The sequence below is a fragment of the Carassius gibelio genome, chromosome B11 (genome assembly GCF_023724105.1).
Source record: "Carassius gibelio isolate Cgi1373 ecotype wild population from Czech Republic chromosome B11, carGib1.2-hapl.c, whole genome shotgun sequence".
In the NCBI taxonomy this organism is placed as follows: Eukaryota; Metazoa; Chordata; class Actinopteri; order Cypriniformes; family Cyprinidae; genus Carassius; species Carassius gibelio.
Window position 1 is genome coordinate 2994795 of NC_068406.1, and position 19720 is coordinate 3014514.

Genomic DNA, 19720 nt, shown 5'->3' on the forward strand with positions numbered 1-19720 from the left:
AATAGTGTCTGTGCATTTATTTGCAATCAAGTCGATATCCCTGTAGATGAAGTGACCCCAACTAAGCAAGCCAGAGGCGACAGCGGCAAGGAACCGAAACTCCATCGGTGACAGAATGGAGAAAAAAACCTTGGGAGAAACCAGGCTCAGTTGGGGGGCCAGTTCTCCTCTGATCAGACAAAACCAGTAGTTCAATTCCAGGCTGCAGCAAAGTCAGATTGTGCAGAAGAATCAACCGTTTCCTGTGGTCTTGTCCTGGTGGTCCTCTGAGACAAGGTCTTTACAGGGGATCTGTATCTGGGGCCCTAGTTGTCCTGGTCTCCGTTGTCTTTCAGGGCAGTAGAGGTCCTTTCTAGGTACATACTTGGTCCGGGTGACTGCAGTGACCCTCTGATCTGGATACAGACTGTATCTGGTGGCTATGGAAACCTCGGAATAAGAGAGAAACAGACAAATATTAGCGTAGATGCCATTTTTCTAATGATGTAGCAAGTACATAGGGTGTTATGTGAAGTGTTCCTGGTTCCGGTTTACCTAATTAATGCAGTCTAAAAATCCTTTAACGGATTTGGATATTAAAAGCATATTAGTATGTTATGTGTAAGCCAGGTTAAAGAGATGGGTCTTTAATCTAGATTTAAACTGCAAGAGTGTGTCTACCTCCCGAAAAATCTTAGGCGCCAAACAGGAAAAGGATCTGCCGCCCGCAGTTGATTTTGATTATGAATATTAAGTACTCCTGCCCTAAAAGCAGCACCCTGAGAGCAGTGCTAACGCTAATGCTAACGCTAACTGACTGATGTAATGTCAAGGAGAGATGAATGAGTACTTTTTCACTCCTTTCGGTTTCACAGGCAGTGTGGAAGCATTGGGAAAGCATATTTTCCTCCAGTTACCTCATAACCAGTTTTGCTGCAATCAACTTATGAAGCAGTCAAGTGAAAATGCATTATTATTTGTTCTGTGTATCTTTGTTCGCTAATTATCTTTTAAAATGTTAGAGATTTTCATTTTTTTCATGAGATACATGGTAAATGAACTTACCATGCAATAAATGCTCCCACGAAGCGTCAGTAACGTATCTGTCTGAAGTATTCCTTCCACACGTTAAAATTTCCTGACTCCGCCTCTGCTTCAAATTCATTGGTTGAATCTGTACACCAGTCACTTTCCTTTCTTCCCTCAGAACATGTCTGAGTAAGTAAAACTCCCATCTGTGTATTGCTCACTATCATCTCCACTGTTTCGTGTGTGTTTAGCTCCAGGTTGTCGTGACTGCACCAGACAGTCATTTATATGCAGACTCATCACCGTCCTGGATTAGGCCAATGAGTTTAGTGTCATCTGCAAAGTTTAGGACAGTTTAGAGCTCGACAGAGGGGTCTGTAGAGGTGCAGTCATTGGTGTAGGAGAAGAGAGGTGGGGAAAGAATGCAACCTTGTGGTGCAGCAGTACTGATTTTACAGGTATTTGGGTAACACTTTAGAATAAGGTTCCATTAGTTAATGTTAGTTATTGTATTAATTAACATGAACAAACAATAAATAATACATTTATTACTGTATTTATTCATCTTTGTTAATGTTAGTTAATGAAAATACAGTTATTCATTGTTAGTTCATGGTAATTCACAGTGCATTAACTAATGTTAACAAGCACAACTTTTGATTTAAATAATGCATTAGTAAATTGGTTGGACTCCCAATCGAAGGGTTGTGGGTTCTATTCTCGGGCCGGACGGAATTGTGGGTGGGGGTAGTGCATGTACAGTTCTCTCTCCACCTTCAATACCACGACTTAGGTGCCCTTGAGCAAGGCATCGAACCCCCAACTGCTCCCCGGGCGCCGCAGCATAAATGGCTGCCCACTGCTCCGGGTGTGTGCTCACAGTGTGTGTGTGTGTGTTCACTGCTCTGTGTGTGTGCATTTCGGATGGGTTAAATGCAGAGCACAAATTCTGAGTATGGGTCACCATACTTGGCTGACTGTCACTTCACTTTCACATGTTAAGGAAAGTAGTTAACTAATGGAACCTTATTCTAAAGTGTTACCGGTATTTTAAATTAATTTTCCCCAAAAAAGTATATATCTCATTTAAAAATTTTTTTTACATTTATTCCAAAATAGTAAGTATAAGCTCACAGTAACAATTTTGAAATATAATGTATAATATATTAAAAAGTGAAGTGACATGACATTCAGCCAAGTATGGTGACCCATACTCAGAATTCATGCCATGCATTTTACCCGTACAAAATGAACACACACACCTGGAGCAGTGGGCAGCCATTTTATGCTGTGGCAGTAGTCCTATCATACACTTTATCTCAAGTCTTGATGATTTATGACCCTGATTTATGGCCTGATTTATGGCTGTACAGTCAGTGTAGATTGACAGGTAGTCAGAAGTGTGCATGGTCAGTTTGGATTGATTTATGACTATATGGCCTGTCAGTCAAAGCGGTTGCCATGCCACTGGGTCCTGTGACCCTTGATTGACATGGCAGAGGTGTGTAAATCAAAAGATCAAAGAGATCTCAGATTTGACTTGTGTTGTGTTTATTACTGGATATATGATGGTTGTATCTGTTACCAGAGCAGTGGGGGGTTTCTGTGAAGTTCCTTTCTGGCTTGTTGTTCACACCTAAAGACAGTGGGAGGTGTTTGGGTTCTTCCGGGAAAAAAAAATGGCTGTGCAAAAGTGAGGGTTTTGACGTCTTGACAGGATCAATGTTTGTTTGATCTATATGGTGTTGATACCTAGGCACCAACAAGCCACATGCTCCCCGTCTACAAACACATTTGAAAAGGAGGACGATGTCTGGTGTCTTTCCAGGTGAGAATTTCAAAGAGTGAGAGAGACAATTATCTAAATCATCAACTAACCAAGCCGCTGAAGAGATAAATAATTGAATGTTATCTGGAATTAATAAAATCAAACAGGCATTCCTTAATGTTAAGAAAATACTATCCATAATATGTGATGTGTAAAAGGAGTTGAAATCTCACGCTAATTTTAAAACCGACTTTAAACACATACACACACACACACACACACAAATTGGTTTTCCATGTTCTATGGGACATCCCGTAGACGTAATGCTTTTTTAGACTGTACAAATTGTATTTTGCATCACCATACACCAACCTTACACTTAAACCTACCCCTTACAGAAAATTTCGTTAATTTTAAGATTTTCAAAAACACTTCATTCTGTATGATTTATAAACTTGTTTCCTCACAGGGACAAAAACAATCCACAAGGATTTTGGATATTGCCATCATTGTTCCCCATAACATGGGGTATACCTGAACCACACAAACACACACACACACACACACAGACACACACAGTAAAACTGAGTAAACTAAATTTTATTTATGAGCAAATTCGTATTTGTTGTTTTTACTTTGTGTTATGTAAGAAATGTTTTAATTTAATAATCTAACCTGTAGTATGTGTACTGTAAATGAACAAATAATTTAGAAATTTAAAAAATTTAGCTTAAACTCAGTAAAATAATTACACCTACCATTTTAAACATGTTTAAAAGATTACACATTGTGTGTCAGTAAAGCAAGGCACACTGTCTATTGTCTTAAAAAAATGTTTAAATAACCTGATGACCAGCATTGTTTCTTTAGATCATTTATGCACACAAGTGCTTTTTTCGCACGAGTAGAAAACTCTTTGGATGTGTTTGGCAAAAACATCATTTCTACATCTTAAATGCATGACTGAACTTTTCTTATTCGACAGAAATACTATTTTCTAATTATTTACCCGGCCTATAACACTTGGTGTAAATGTTCTTACCTAGAACAGAAAACATACACTTTGACTATTTGACTATTTTGTAGGCATCATGTAATGTTAAATGGTTTACAAAACAAAATGTTGCACCAGCAGCTGTGATTTTCATAAACTGGTAATGAATTTTCTATGCAAGTGACACGATATACAGTTCTCATACTATTTGTGTAGATAGCTGTGCTAAAACATTTATGACTATTTTTGCATGCCAGCAGATTATGTCAAGGGTGTTTCGCATCTAAGAATCACAATGTTTTTTAAATGACACTTTTCTTACACCTCAAGATTTAGCCATATCAAGATTTTGGACGGCCGTTCACAATTTGTTTGTTGGACTGTACGTTTTTAGGTGATCTCTGTGTGGTGTCATCATAATAGGAATAAATGAAAATTAAGAAATTAAGTTACAGTTTTTCTCTTCGAGATATTTCTTTTAGTGCAACTTTGTGTCTGTCCAAAAAGTGTGATCACATGAAGCATCGACACAACAAAAAATTAAGTCTAGCTGTTTTACACTTAAAACTATTACAACCTAAACAAATGAAACGGTTCCACTGAAAGATGCCCACTCGTTTAAGTTTGAGCATGTCAAAGTTTCCACACTCCTGTGTAGAGATAAATTTTATCCATAACCTTTTGTGTATTCAAGTGACCAAATCACTAAGAAAGAGAGTATAGCAAGAAAGCAAATGTTTACAATGCATATAAAATTCAGAATACAATTGTTAAAAAAAAAAATATTATATATATAAAAAAGTATTTTTATTAATCCACTAGATTAAGTCATCTTGGTCAGATAGCAGATGAAACCATTCACATTTTGTTTGTTTGTCCGTTTTTTTTTTGAAAACTCCTGTAAGTTCATGCTAACTCTCGCGTGGGAAAGAGAGCAGGGTGAGCACATCCTATTCATTTAAGAAAAATTATTAAACATTTGACCAAACTTTTTTATTATTTTGACAAAACACAACAACATTAAAGAATGTTATCCATTCCTATGGCCATCTTCTTTGACTCAAATGAAGCAACATCTCTGGTGTACGTAAGCATCTACAATGTGTGTATGTGCTAAACATCTGTTTCTCCACTTCTGCCAGATTTGTTAGATGGGCTTTTGTTGTAATACAGACACATTTGAGAACTATGATGTTCTCACTTTTGTAATGGTTATAGAAAAATTCAAACATAACTTTTGCATACGGAGCAAAACTGACTAAAAAAATCACTGAATTAAAAAATGCAAAAGTGTGTACGGCATTTGGCAAAACAGGATTTTAGCTGTAATGAGCACATAAGACAAAAATTGTCAATGTGTGACTTGTAAATATATTCTATTTTATTTTACTTATTTATTTATTTATTTTTACCAGAGATAGTCGACTGATCTGTTTACATGTTGTTTTGCCGTTTTCTGATGAAGAGTTTTCTCTGACTGTGGTCAAACATACAGTGCCTGTTCATAGGAATTTTTACAGCATAACTACAGCATAAAAATATCGCCCCTACATCTAGAGCTCTTGTTCATATAGCTGATGATGATGTTCACATTTTTATTTGTCGTACTCGTTAGTTTCAACATTTCTACTGGACATTAAAGAGTAGGCATATGTGTACTCCCTTTATGTCAGAAGCATTAACATCTACTGTGTGCTAAGAATTTTCTGCTTTCTCCACTTTTGGTGGATTTACTAGAGGGACTATGTGACCTTGTTGTAATGTGATTACGTTTAAGATCCATATGATTGCACTAAACCCCCTTGAATAGGTTATAGACATACTCTTTTATACAGGGAATGTTTCCACAACAGAAATATGTATCAGAATAACAAATACCTAATTTGAAAATATGAAATCCTCTCTTCTAAACTATTGTGAAAACTTTTAATGTTGATCCGGCCCACCAGCCGTGTATCTTTTTCATTGTTTTTTAGATAAAGACTATTCTCAGAGTTTGGTAAACAGGCAAAAACATGAACAAAATGTAGTACAAGATGATTAAATGATTGTCAAGAGACTGTTTAAACTGAGATTGTGATGCACTTTAGAGCTTTTTCTGGTCTACCAGTGTCACAAAGACACAAAATTTTCAATCAACTTGAAAATGAGTCCTGCCATTTTCTGTTCTGACTGTTACACTTAATACAAACCCGTCTATTACACTTAAAGTTAGACATTAAAAGTCATGGATGCCACAGGAACTATTTCCTTTCTCTGTTTCTCTAAACATCACACTAAATAAACCAGAGATCACATGTAGAAAGAATTCATTGAAAGGGGCATGTTTTAGTACATTTTAGATGGTCTGCACCAACACATGTTTTAGATGTTTTAGGTATTCATCAGACTAACAGGTTTGATTCGGGAAACACACACAACTGGAACTGAGTGTTGTCATGTCTTTATAATTGATCTACTTTTACTTTTAAAACAACACAGTGTGAAATTATGGTCTTCGAACAGCATGGGCCCCTGAAATGTTGTAGTATATCTTTGTTTTCACAAAATATCTAAACATTTATCTATCTTAAAATATTAGTTATTACGTGTTTACAAAGTTGTGATGTCTGTCGTTTACATTTTTAAGAACATCTGATATAGTTTATCATCTTTTAAATTTTATAACGTATATTTCACCAAACCTTAACGCGTGTAGGGGCGATATTTTTATGCTGTAGTTATGCTGTAAAAATTCCTATGAACAGGCACTGTATGTTTGACCACAGTCAGAGAAAACTCTTCATCAGAAAACGGCAAAACAACATGTAAACAGATCAGTCGACTATCTCTGGTAAAAATAAATAAATAAATAAATAAAATAAAATAGAATATATTTACAAGTCACACATTGACAATTTTTGTCTTATGTGCTCATTACAGCTGATTTTTTTTGTCAGTTTTGCTCCGTATGCAAAAGTTATGTTTGAATTTTTCTATAACCATTACAAAAGTGAGAACATCATAGTTCTCAAATGTGTCTGTATTACAACAAAAGCCCATCTAACAAATCTGGCAGAAGTGGAGAAACAGATGTTTAGCACATACACACATTGTAGATGCTTACCTACACCAGAGATGTTGCTTCATTTGAGTCAAAGAAGATGGCCATAGGAACGGATAACATTCTTTAATGTTGTTGTGTTTTGTCAAAATAATAAAAAAGTTTGGTCAAATGTTTAATAATTTTTCTTAAATGAATAGGATGTGCTCACCCTGCTCTCTTTCCCACGCGAGAGTTAGCATGAACTTACAGGAGTCTTCAAAAAAAAACGGACAAACAAACAAAATGTGAATGGTTTCATCTGCTATCTGACCAAGATGACTTAATCTAGTGGATTGATAAAAATACCATTTACAAATCAACATATTTTTTTTTTAACAATTGTATTCTGAATTTTATATGCATTGTAAACATTTGCTTTCTTGCTATACTCTCTTTCTTAGTGATTTGGTCACTTGAATACACAAAAGGTTATGGATAAAATTTATCTCTACACAGGAGTGTGGAAACTTTGACATGCTCAAACTTAAACGAGTGGGCATCTTTCAGTGGAACCGTTTCATTTGTTTAGGTTGTAATAGTTTTAAGTGTAAAACAGCTAGACTTAATTTTTTGTTGTGTCGATGCTTCATGTGATCACACTTTTTGGACAGACACAAAGTTGCACTAAAAGAAATATCTCGAAGAGAAAAACTGTAACTTAATTTCTTAATTTTCATTTATTCCTATTATGATGACACCACACAGAGATCACCTAAAAACGTACAGTCCAACAAACAAATTGTGAACGGCCGTCCAAAATCTTGATATGGCTAAATCTTGAGGTGTAAGAAAAATGTCATTTAAAAAACATTGTGATTCTTAGATGCGAAACACCCTTGACATAATCTGCTGGCATGCAAAAATAGTCATAAATGTTTTAGCACAGCTATCTACACAAATAGTATGAGAACTGTATATCGTGTCACTTGCATAGACAATTCATTACCAGTTTATCAGAGTCAAAAGGAAATGATGATAATAGTTGAAACATCCTTAGCTTGTACATTTCTTTCATTTTGAAAATCACAGCTGCTGGTGCAAAATTTTGTTTTGTAAACCATTTAAAATTACATGATGCCTACAAAATAGTCAAATAGTCAAAGTGTATGTTTTCTGTTCTAGGTAAGAACATTTACACCAAGTGTTATAGGCCGGGTAAATAATTAGAAAATAGTATTTCTGTCGAATGAGAAAAGTTCAGTCATGCATTTAAGATGTAGAAATGATGTTTTTGCCAAACACATCCAAAGAGTTTTCTACTCGTGCGAAAAAAGCACTTGTGTGCATAAATGATCTAAAGAAACAATGCTGGTCATCAGGTTATTTAAACATTTTTTAAGACAATAGACAGTGTGCCTTGCTTTACTGACACACAATGTGTAATCTTTTAAACATGTTTAAAATGGTAGGTGTAATTATTTTACTGAGTTTAAGCTAAATGTATATTTGTTCATTTACAGTACACATACTACAGGTTAGATTATTAAATTAAAACATTTCTTACATAACACAAAGTAAAAACAACAAATACGAATTTGCTCATAAATAAAATTTAGTTTACTCAGTTTTACTGTGTGTGTCTGTGTGTGTGTGTGTGTGTGTGTGTGTGTGTGTGTGTGTGTTTGTGTGTTTGTGTGGTTCAGGTATACCCCATGTTATGGGGAACAATGATGGCAATATCCAAAATCCTTGGGGATTGTTTTTGTCCCTGTGAGGAAACAAGTTTATAAATCATACAGAATGAAGTGTTTTTGAAAATCTTAAAATTAACGAAATTTTCTGTAAGGGGTAGGTTTAAGTGTAAGGTTGGTGTATGGTGATGCAAAATACAATTTGTACAGTCTAAAAAAGCATTACGTCTACGGGATGTCCCATAGAACATGGAAAACCAATTTGTGTGTGTGTGTGTGTGTGTGTGTATGTGTTTAAAGTCGGTTTTAAAATTAGCGTGAGATTTCAACTCCTTTTACACATCACATATTATGGATAGTATTTTCTTAACATTAAGGAATGCCTGTTTGATTTTATTAATTCCAGATAACATTCAATTATTTATCTCTTCAGCGGCTTGGTTAGTTGATGATTTAGATAATTGTCTCTCTCACTCTTTGAAATTCTCACCTGGAAAGACACCAGACATCGTCCTCCTTTTCAAATGTGTTTGTAGACGGGGAGCATGTGGCCTGTTGGTGCCTAGGTATCAACACCATATAGATCAAACAAACATTGATCCTGTCAAGACGTCAAAACCCTCACTTTTGCACAGCCATTTTTTTTTTCCAGGAAGAACCCAAACACCTCCCACTGTCTTTAGGTGTGAACAACAAGCCAGAAAGGAACTTCACAGAAACCCCCCACAGCTCTGGTTACAGATACAACCATCATAAGAAACCCCCCACTGCTCTGGTAACAGATACAACCATCATATATCCAGTAATAAACACAACACAAGTCAAATCTGAGATCTCTTTGATCTTTTGATTTACACACCTCTGCCATGTCAATCAAGGGTCACAGGACCCAGTGGCATGGCAACCGCTTTGACTGACAGGCCATATAGTCATAAATCAATCCAAACTGACCATGCACACTTCTTACCTGTCAATCTACACTGACTGTACAGCCATAAATCAGGCCATAAATCAGGGTCATAAATCATCAAGACTTGAGATTAAGTGTATGATAGGACTACTTGTGGCACTCGGGGAGCAGTTGGGGGTTCGGTGCCTTGCTCAAGGGCACCTCAGTCGTGATATTGCCGGCCAAAGACTGGAGCCCTCAACCTTAAGGTTAGAAGTCAAACTCTCTACACCATTAGGCCACGACTTCCCCTATTTCGTTAACTGATACTCAGCTTTTCATATTTTCTGCATGAATTAATTGTTTATAATAAACACTATAGTATTCCATATACAAATTTTCATGGGGAAAAACAAAAAGAGGAAAAACTTAAATAAACAGTGAGGAGATGTTTTTATTCAGGTGTAATAAGTCATTAGTATGGCTATTATTATTTATAAATAAAACATCAGACCTTTTGGATCGATATCAAATTAACACATAGTTTTTTAACGTAAATGGTGTTGAGGCTTTAAATCAGTGCTTCTAAAGTTTGTCCTGGAGATCACCCGCCACTGCACAAACAAATAGTTTTTATTTATGTCTCTCATATCAGACAAACCCATTTGAGGTTTTGCTATCTCTACTGAGATGATGAGTTGAATGATGTGTGTTAGATGAGGAAGACATCCAAAATGCGCAATGGTGGGATGTTCAGACAGGTTTGAGAAACACTGCTCTAAATAATAATATTAGATTATAATTAAGGATAGTTCTACAAAGGTAACTGGGCAAAACACATACATATTTTAATTATTGATTAAACACTAATATAAACTTGCATCACAGTTTAATGTAAATATAAATTTACTTCATAAAGCTTCTTGGACAGGTGCAAGGCTTTTCTTGAAACATTTGCTTTTAGTTGAATAGATGATTTGAAGAGCTGCTGACAATGTCTTTGTGGTCTGAAATAACCTGACTATAAACTGATGATTTTAAATAATGGGTTAATTATTTTAAACAACTGGGTTGCATATAGAATTATTACATTTACATAACTGAAGATGCTCCACATAACAGATCTACATAATTGTTAGGTAAAGGGAGTGCCACCCACTGTACTTTGATTATTATATTATTAATAACTGTGCCATGTGAATTCTTAACATTTGTGTTTTAAAAAAAAAAAAAAAAAAATATTTTACATTTTGTACCCGTTTGTACTTTTTATTCCCACCTTCTTCAAATAATGTAAGTAAACGACTTGTTTGTTTGTTTGTTTGTTACCACTTTTGCATTTTCCAGTGCACTGCAAGGTATATACAGTATATATGTGCAGTATATATATATATATATATATATATATATATATATAATTTTTTTTTTTTTTTTTTTTTTTTTTTTTATAATTTTTTTTTTCCTGATTGACGCCTAGGGACATAACAAATAACCAAAGGCGGGAAAGTCAGATTATTGCAACCCAATAAAAGCTAACCACTGACAAGAATATCTGCAACTTTTTATGATGACACCTACAATATACTCTGTAAATATTCAGCAACTGCCACGTACAATAAAACATAATTTACATAATAAAAGGTATATTACGTATGACATTTTGTTATTACAGTACAATGAGGCTTTCATTGTTCATATTAAATTCTCTTATTGAGAGATTGTAAAGACTATGCAATATGTCTTAAAGCAGAAGTGGACAGCTTTTCACACCACTCGCCCAAGCAGGAGGGGCCGGCTTTCTGCAGTGGATCTCCGGCTCAGAAGGTTCCACAGCATTAAAGGCACTGAGCTTCTTCCAGAGCTGAAACTGCTATTTTCATTATAATCGCTCAGTGGATGGTATTCCTTAAATCGCCTGGATAGCAAAATATACATTGAGAGTTACTTTAATGTACATAAACTTCATTTACATTTAACTAGGCAGCACACAATAACATATTATTAATTTTAATAATTTAATAAAACCCATATGTGATTTGGTGTCTTACTTGTATGAAAATGCAATGGCCCCCACAGCACAAATAAAAACCAGGACTCCCAGTGTTGTTCCAGCCATGTTCCTTGAAGAATTTGTGTCTGCAGTTTTAACAAGATAAGTTGTGGGGCAGTGAGGTTTAGGTGTGTGCTCAGGAAAATACATTTGATTATTTATATATGCTTTGATGCTTTATATGACACTTGCCTATAGCCACACTGAGCTTTGCACTGGTTACTGCCAAGCTGACATCATTGGTTAGAGAGACGTTGATACAGAAGGTGCCAGAGTTGTTGAAAAATTGTCGCAGGACCATCTGGCACTCAGAGGTTGGAGTCACAGCATTACACTGTAGGGCCTGAACAGGGCTTGTGCAGTCTGCATCAGAGACCACAGTGCAGACTTGATTTGGCAGGCTGGCAAGCAAATAAAAAAGATTAATAACTTTGCATAACACATTTTACAGTATGTTCTACAAGAGCCATCATTATTACCAATTTAAGACAGCTAAAAAGCAGCTGAAAACAGTAAAGGCTATATACAGATATACAGAATATTTACCTTCCCTGGCATGTGACTGTAAGATCTACAGCATTCTGTTCCAGCTCTGTGGCCAAAATGACCACATTATTCACCTCCACAATCTCAACACTCTCTATTCCCTCTGAATTGGAAAAACATTTATGTAGAGAATATTAAACATGTATGTATACAGGCTGTTTTTGTGCTCATCAATACACTACTAAGTGTTTATATAAAAAAATATAGAGGTAGAAGTGATTTGTTTACAGGTATCATTAAGACAACATAATAAATGTGAAAGTAAATTCTGACCATAAGTTTAGGTGGGGCAGATTCTGATGAATCTAACATTACTAAACAAACTGTATGATTAACTAGTAACCTACGTTTTACAATTAATTAATAAAAATGCAGAATACTTTTGACAGAGGTCTAATCTTTGTATAATTCAGCCTGACGGTGGCACTCTAAACCTTGATGGGCGGTCTCTACATACATAAAATATTATATAAGAATACACACTTAAATGGAGTACTTTATGAATTAGAATGTTATGAATTGTGGAAAACAAAAGTCATGTTGATGCCCAGAACAATTAACAATTAACAAACTACATATGGAGAACTTACCACAAATTAACTATTTGCAGGCAATTTTTTTACACACACGTTCGTTTCTATGAATTGTGGGGACTTTCCATAGACTTCTATTACGTTTATACTGACCAAATTATATTTTCTATCCACTAAACCTACCCCTTACAGAAAATCTGTTTGCATTGTTACACTTTCAGATAAACATGGTTTACTGTTTTTAATATATGTATTTTCCTCATCAAAAATTTCAGGTTTTACTATCCTTGTGGGGACATTGTGGGGACATCTTTGTGGGTCCCCACAATGTACAGGAGCATAAACATGTACACACGTGCACACACACACACACACACACACACACACACATGGTAGCGTGAGGGTATAATGCCCCCCACTGTTTTTTTTTCCCAAAAAAATGAGTAGATAAAGTCTAGATAAATTTTTAAAGTCAGAGACTTCAGATTTGGTATGGTAAATGTTCAAGGCCGGGTTTCCCGATAATGATTGATCTTAGCGCTTAAGAACATTTTCTATGAGTAATTTTACGATCGTTTGCTATTGTTTCACGTGCGTTTTCCAAAAATGCACTTAAAGCAATCACTCTTAGCTGTGCTTTAAGTGCTACTTAGAAGTCGCTATCCGTTGTTCAAGTGCTGAAATGTCACATTATAGAATGGCTCTTAATTGTAGCACACAATCGTTTATTGACGTTAACCCAATGCTGCGTTCCAGACAGACAACTTGGATATCATAACTATTATCCAATACAATATTAAATTAAATTAAATTAAATTAAATTAAATTAAATTAAATTAAATTAAATTAAATTTAATTTAATTTAATTTAATTTAATTTAATTAATAATTGTAAATAAATAAATAAAAATACTCACGGACTACTGTAAGAGTTGTAGAGAAGGAGCCATAACGATAAATCATACAGTTTGTTTCTGCTGGCATTTCTGGTGCTTGCCGCTTTGCAATTACAAGAGCGGCCTGGGTTGTTTCAGTTCCTGCCACCAGTTCAACGTCTAATTCACTCACTGTTGCCTCAGGTATGCTAGTTAAGCCTGCAATTAAAGCACCAATATACAAATATATTAAAAATGCATTAATACATTAAATATGACCAAATCTATTTTTATAGTTTTTATTTTATTTTTATTTTTTTACCAGTGATGGCGTCGGTTGCCTCGTTGACACCAGCAACAGTCCCATTAACTGCTTCTATGTCTTCTACTGTAGGTAAAACAGATGCTACAATATCTGTGACCACTGCCTCAGGGGTGATGATGATTATTGCATCTCCAGTTGGTGCCACTGTTTCTATAACTGTCTGAACAGAGGCAGTGTCAACTACAGCAGCAGGGGTTGCTGGGAGTACTGTGGCTGCCAGATTGATTATAATCTCTTCTCCTTCTGGGGCTATGTCAGTTACAGGAACTTCTGTCACAGGTTCAGCCTCAACAGCCGCAGGTGTGGCTAACATAACTGCAGCAGTATTGTCAGCTTCAGCCACAGCTGTGTCTCCAGCAACAGTTGGCACCTCCTGGACAGTATTATCTAATTCTGCTTCTGTGTCAATTGCTGACACTGCCAAGTCATTGGCAACGACAGTGACATCAGCTGCAACTCCTTCCTCTGCTGTGGGAATGACATCAGCCGACTGAGGAGAAACAGTCAGCACAATGTTTTCCACTGCCATAGCTTCATCTGGCAAAAAGGAAAACTTATAAACCTTTTGGAAATCTCCTCAAAACACTTTCTGGACTGAGAATTGTCCTTCAAAAGCCATGAAATATGACATTTGAATATAGTTAGAGATTCTACCTGAGACAGGAACCGGAGGTACAACAGTGGCTGGTGGAGTGGGACTGAGCTGACAACCAGTTGAGATTGCTGCCATCAAAACCACCTGTGGCCTGAAGGAACCAGTTGTAAGATATGTGTGGGTAACCGTAGTTTCACGGGAAATGAGAGCTCCACTATTGTCACCAAAATCCCAATTGAAGGTGATGTCTGACCCACTGAGATAATGGCTAGGGTCATGCAGATTAATGCCAAAGGACACAGCTCTGTTCTGGATAAAGCTTTGGTCACCCTGATTGATGTCACCAACCTGAGATAATGTCACTGTAAAAGGAATCAGGTCTAGAGAAGAAGAAGAAATTTCGTTAGGGTCTTGTGGGAATATGTTCAGTAAATGATAGCATTGGTTTACTCACAGGTTACACTGAATCCTCTACAGTTCAGTGCAAGGCAGTGGTTAAATGGCATGAATTCTTACTCCAGTGTAAGGTAAACAAACTAGGCTTAATATTATTGTTATATTTTTTTTTCTAAAGGATAGAAATGATAGAGAATATCTACATAAATGTGCAATTATCAAACTACTCACCAATGATGGAGAACTGGGTAGATGCATAACCAAGGGGAACAAACTTGTCTTTGCCACGGCAGTGATAAATTACTATATCCATTGTGTAAGAACCAAGAGGCATACTGTCTGTATCAATGGTCAGTAGAGAGGAGGGACCATCAGCCACCTGCCAATATTTTCCTGAAAGAGAGAAACAATGAAAAGAGTAACTATTTTGACAAAGTTTTTAGTGAAGCTGGGAAATTGTTCCTCTTCCCATGCTCCTCTGACCTGTGGCCTTCCACAAGGCTCTATTTTAGCTCCCTCTCTATTCTCTCTTTACATGCTGCCTCTGGGCTCTATTCTGCGGAAACATAGTGGGTCTTTTTATTTCTATGCAGATGACACTCAAATTTATCTTCCAGTTAAGAAAAACAACTCCACTGCTATCACTTCCCTTCTCCAATGTTTAGATGAGGTTAAATTATTCTCTCTACAAAATCTCTTGAAATGGCTGTTCATGCGTTTGTTACATTGTGTCTAAATTACTGCAATTCTTTATATTGCGGTATTTCTAAATCTCAAATTGCGCGACTTCAGCTTGTCCAAAATGCTGCAGCCAGACTTCTTTTAAAGTGTCGTAAACAAGAACACATCACTCAAATTCTTATAAATCCTCTTTGTTTATAAATCCCTTCATAATAAAGCTCCTGTCTATTTATCTGAACTTCTTCATCCGTATACTCCATCTAGAAGCCTACGATCCTGTGACCAGGCATTGTTGGTGGTCCCTCGTGTTAGACTAAAGCGTAGAGGGGAGCGTGCATTTGTGGTGACTGGGCCACGACTCTGGAATACCCTGCCTTTAGAGATTAGACTGGCCCCTTCCTTGTCTATTTTTAAGTCCTTGCTAAAAATCTTTTTATTTCCTTTAGCGTATTAACTACTGTGATATGTTACAATTTAAATAGATGTTTTTAAATTTGTGTCTGGTATATTTTCCATTTATGTGTTGTGTAATACTTTTTCTCTTCTGTAAAGTACTTTGTTTAGCCTGGGGGCTGTTGTAAATGCGCTATACAAAAAAAAATTAAATTAAAATTGAAATAACTAAAAATTCATCACTAATAGCTCCAAACACTGTCCCTAACACCAAGCTACCTATAAAATCAGAGAGAAATTATTTAAAAATAAATGGTTCATAAGAATGTTGTACAAGCATCCAAGTCTAACTTTAATTTCTTCATAGATTAAAAATACAGGTTTAAACTTACCCCATGTTTTCCATACATAGATGAAGCGGGGCTTTTTGTTAGAGACCTTAGTGAAGGGTGTGCTGTCAGGAAAGACACCTGTCCATACTTGAGGGATGTTAGAATCAGGGTATACAGTCTGGCCCATTGTATAGGATGTTCCTGAAAGACAAATTGTGTGTGTGTGTGTGTGTGTGTGTGTGCACATATATATTATATATACATTATCATTTTTATATTTATAATGCAAATGTATTGTATTATATTATGGAAGCTTGTATAACTAACCATTAATTGTACAGTTTCTTGCCCACACCACCTGTCCATCAGGAAGTACTGTCTGGTTCTGAGGGAAGCGAACGTCAATGTTGAAAGTAGCTTTGGCTCCTGTCAGTGTAGGAGAATCACTTCTGACTTCAAATGTAACCTCTCCACCTATGGCAAAAAAAAAAAAAAAAAAAAAAAACATTTCTAGACATACTGTAGTTTGAAAGAAAGGTAGCAGGTGTAACATGTGTTCTTCCAAAAAATTTCAATAATTAAGCTCAATAATACATTTTGACTTGTAGCATATCCTAATAAATTCATATGCAAATCAAAAAGTTTCTATTTGTAAGAAGGAATTCTTCTTCATTACTATCCATAGAAGATTGAAAATACAACTCAAATTAGAAGAGAAGTTGGTACGTTTTGTAAAAATGCAATAAGATCTGTGATGTTCATTCTCTTTGACTTTTTTTTTAATTGAGAAAAGTATAAATAAAAAAAATTCCAAAGTTTTCACTAACCAACTTAAATGAATTTTGTAAATATGAAAAAATCCAAAAAAGACTGGACAGAGGCATGTTTAACACCGTCACGTCAACTTTCCTTTTAATTACAATGCTTCATTGTTTGGGAATTAAGGATACAATTTTTTTTTTTAATTCAAGTTTTGTAAGCAACTTAACAACTTTTGTCCAGTCTCTCTTGAAACAAGGCTTCAGATGATCAGCAGTCTGTGATTGTTGTTGTCTGATTCTCCTTTTCATGACTGGTCAGACATTTTCAATAGAAGTCAGATCTGGACTAGTCTAACACATTCACTCTGAGTTTAAGAAACCATACTGCTGTAGCAGAATGAGAGCTGGCATTGTCTTGATCCATAAACCATGAAAGATATCATCTTGACAGCAATATATTTCTCTGTACGACTCCAGTATATGAATCAATGTCAATGGTACCTTCACACATATTCTATGCAAGTCGCCCATGCCATTTGCACTGATGCACTCATATACAATGACAGATGTTTGTTTTTCCATCTGTCACTGATGAGAATCTAGATGGTCCCTTTGGTCTTTGGGACTGAGAACTCGCAATTTTTCCCAGAAACAAGTTTACCCTGACCCATTAACAATTCACCTGCTTACTGTTAACTGTTTCAAAACAGTTTAAAGTGGATATTATATAATCTTTTCACTTTTATTTTGCCTCTGTCCCAACTTTTTTGGAATGTGTTGCAGTCATCAAAATAAAACAAATTTCATATTTGCAAGATATTTGCAAGACATTTATGTTGGTCAGTGAAAACTTTGTAAATGTTTTCTTTGTACTTTTGTCAATGAAATTAAAAGTTAAAGAGAATGAACAAATCAAAGATTCTTGATTTCATTGCATTTTTACAAAATGTCCAAACATCTCTGAAATTGAGTTTGTACTTTTGAACATTTTTGGAATGTGTTGATTAAATGTGTATGCTTGATGTGCTCAAATACCTTTCCAACAGTCTCTGTATCTGGGATCTCCATCCCTCCAAACTGGATACATCTGTGAATTCCATGAACGATAATGGGCAAAACGTGTTCTTGATTCTAGAATGATGAAAAGAAATAATAAAGTGTTAATTTGTGAAAGAGCATTAAAATGAATGAATCTCCTACCAGACCCAGTTATTAGAAATCACTAGATGTGCAAAGTGTACATTTATCAATTTAATACTCTTACTTTAACTTTATAAGCAACCCTACAAACAATAAAATGACGGATATTAGATAAGCACATGACTAGCCTACATGAGATAGCAGATTAGATATGGTATAATATATATATATATAATTTTTTTTTTCTTTAGATAATTTAAATAAAGTACAACATAACACATAGTATTAAAATGAGTAGTTAAAGTAAATAAAAAGTTCAGTTTTTAAAGGTTGGCTTAAGTTCATAAGCAAGTCAAGAGACAAGGTCTAAAAAAAAATCAAAGAAAAAAAATCTAGAGAATGTGAGGATTGGCAAATAGAGTCACATGACCTCTACAATCCCATTCAATCCTTTTCATGTGACTTTCAGCTGAGGTTACCACTCTAATCCCCACTGCTGTAATGAGGTAAGATCCCACAGAGCTCTGACACCAGTCAACCTTTCATTTTTCACATTGTATGTATGCATGCATCTGAATGTTTGTGTATCTGATTATGTAAGCAATATGTATGTTATTTATAATATGTGACCATGGACCACAAAACCAGTCTTAAGTTAAATTAATTTATACACCATCTGAAATCTGAATAGGGTTTCCATTGATGTATGGTTTATTAGGATTGGACAATATTTGGCCGAGATAGAACTATTTGGAAAATTGGAATTTGAGGGTGCCCAAAAATCTAAATACTGAGATAACTGCCTTTAAATTTGTCCAAATGAATTCTTGGCAATGCATATTTCTAATCAAAAAATAATTTTTGATATATTTACAGTATGGACATTTACAAAATATCTTCATAGAACATATGAATAATATCCTAATTATTTTTAACATAATTATTTTATTTTTTATTTTTTTGAGACCAGGTCCACATATGTTGTAAGACTTGTTACTTAAATTTAAGTTGTATTTATTTGGCATATGTTTTTATCCAGAGCAATACATTTCCAGTATATGTTGCCAGTATAATTCTTTAACATCTGGCATCATGCAGCAACACTATACTTAATAAAATCATAGAATGGCCAATTATCACTTTAAAAGTTAGCCTTGCAACAAGCCTCTTTAAAGAATTTATCATGAAATTCATTTAGATAAAATTGTAAGAAACTGAATTGTTTAAAGTGCTGGTATTTAAAATAATGCTAAACTATTTATCAGCAGTGGATTTAACCAAAAGATTATAAAAGAAATACATATGAAAAAAAGTTTAAAATCTTGAGTACTTTTATTTACTATTTGGTATTCAATGTATCTGCTTTATACTTTCAAGTTCTGTACAATCTGTGATTCTTATCAATGTTTTCCAATATGTAAATTATATAATAATAACAGAATAACAGAAATTGTAATATAATATAATATAATATAATATAATATAATATAATATAATATAATATAATAACAGAAATACTCACGTGAAAGTGCTCCTGGTGAGAATGTAAGAATCAGAACGATGAGAGTCCCCCACATCATCATGGTATGCATTGATGGCTACAACACCTGTCACTGATCCAGTTTACTCTTGAGACTGAAGTGTCTTGCACATTCTTCAATATCAGCACCCAAAACCAAACCCCAATGTATGACATCACAGATTTGTGCATATTAGGTT

The 19720-nt window shown here is 35.1% G+C and overlaps 1 protein-coding gene across 1 annotated transcript; it reads right to left on the reverse strand.

Annotated features, from left to right (window-relative positions):
- Positions 1–9809: 9809 nt before the first annotated feature.
- On the reverse strand, positions 9810–19720 carry pmela (premelanosome protein a). The gene is made up of 12 exons (XM_052568562.1): positions 19524–19720; positions 17897–17992; positions 16428–16574; positions 16161–16301; positions 14926–15087; positions 14358–14678; positions 13701–14240; positions 13421–13597; positions 11972–12074; positions 11618–11826; positions 11424–11511; positions 9810–11290 (listed from the first exon to the last, which is right to left on the reverse strand). The coding sequence occupies exons 1-12, from the start codon at positions 19591–19593 to the stop codon at positions 11140–11142; spliced, it is 2205 nt and encodes a 734-aa protein (XP_052424522.1). The 5' UTR covers positions 19594–19720; the 3' UTR covers positions 9810–11139.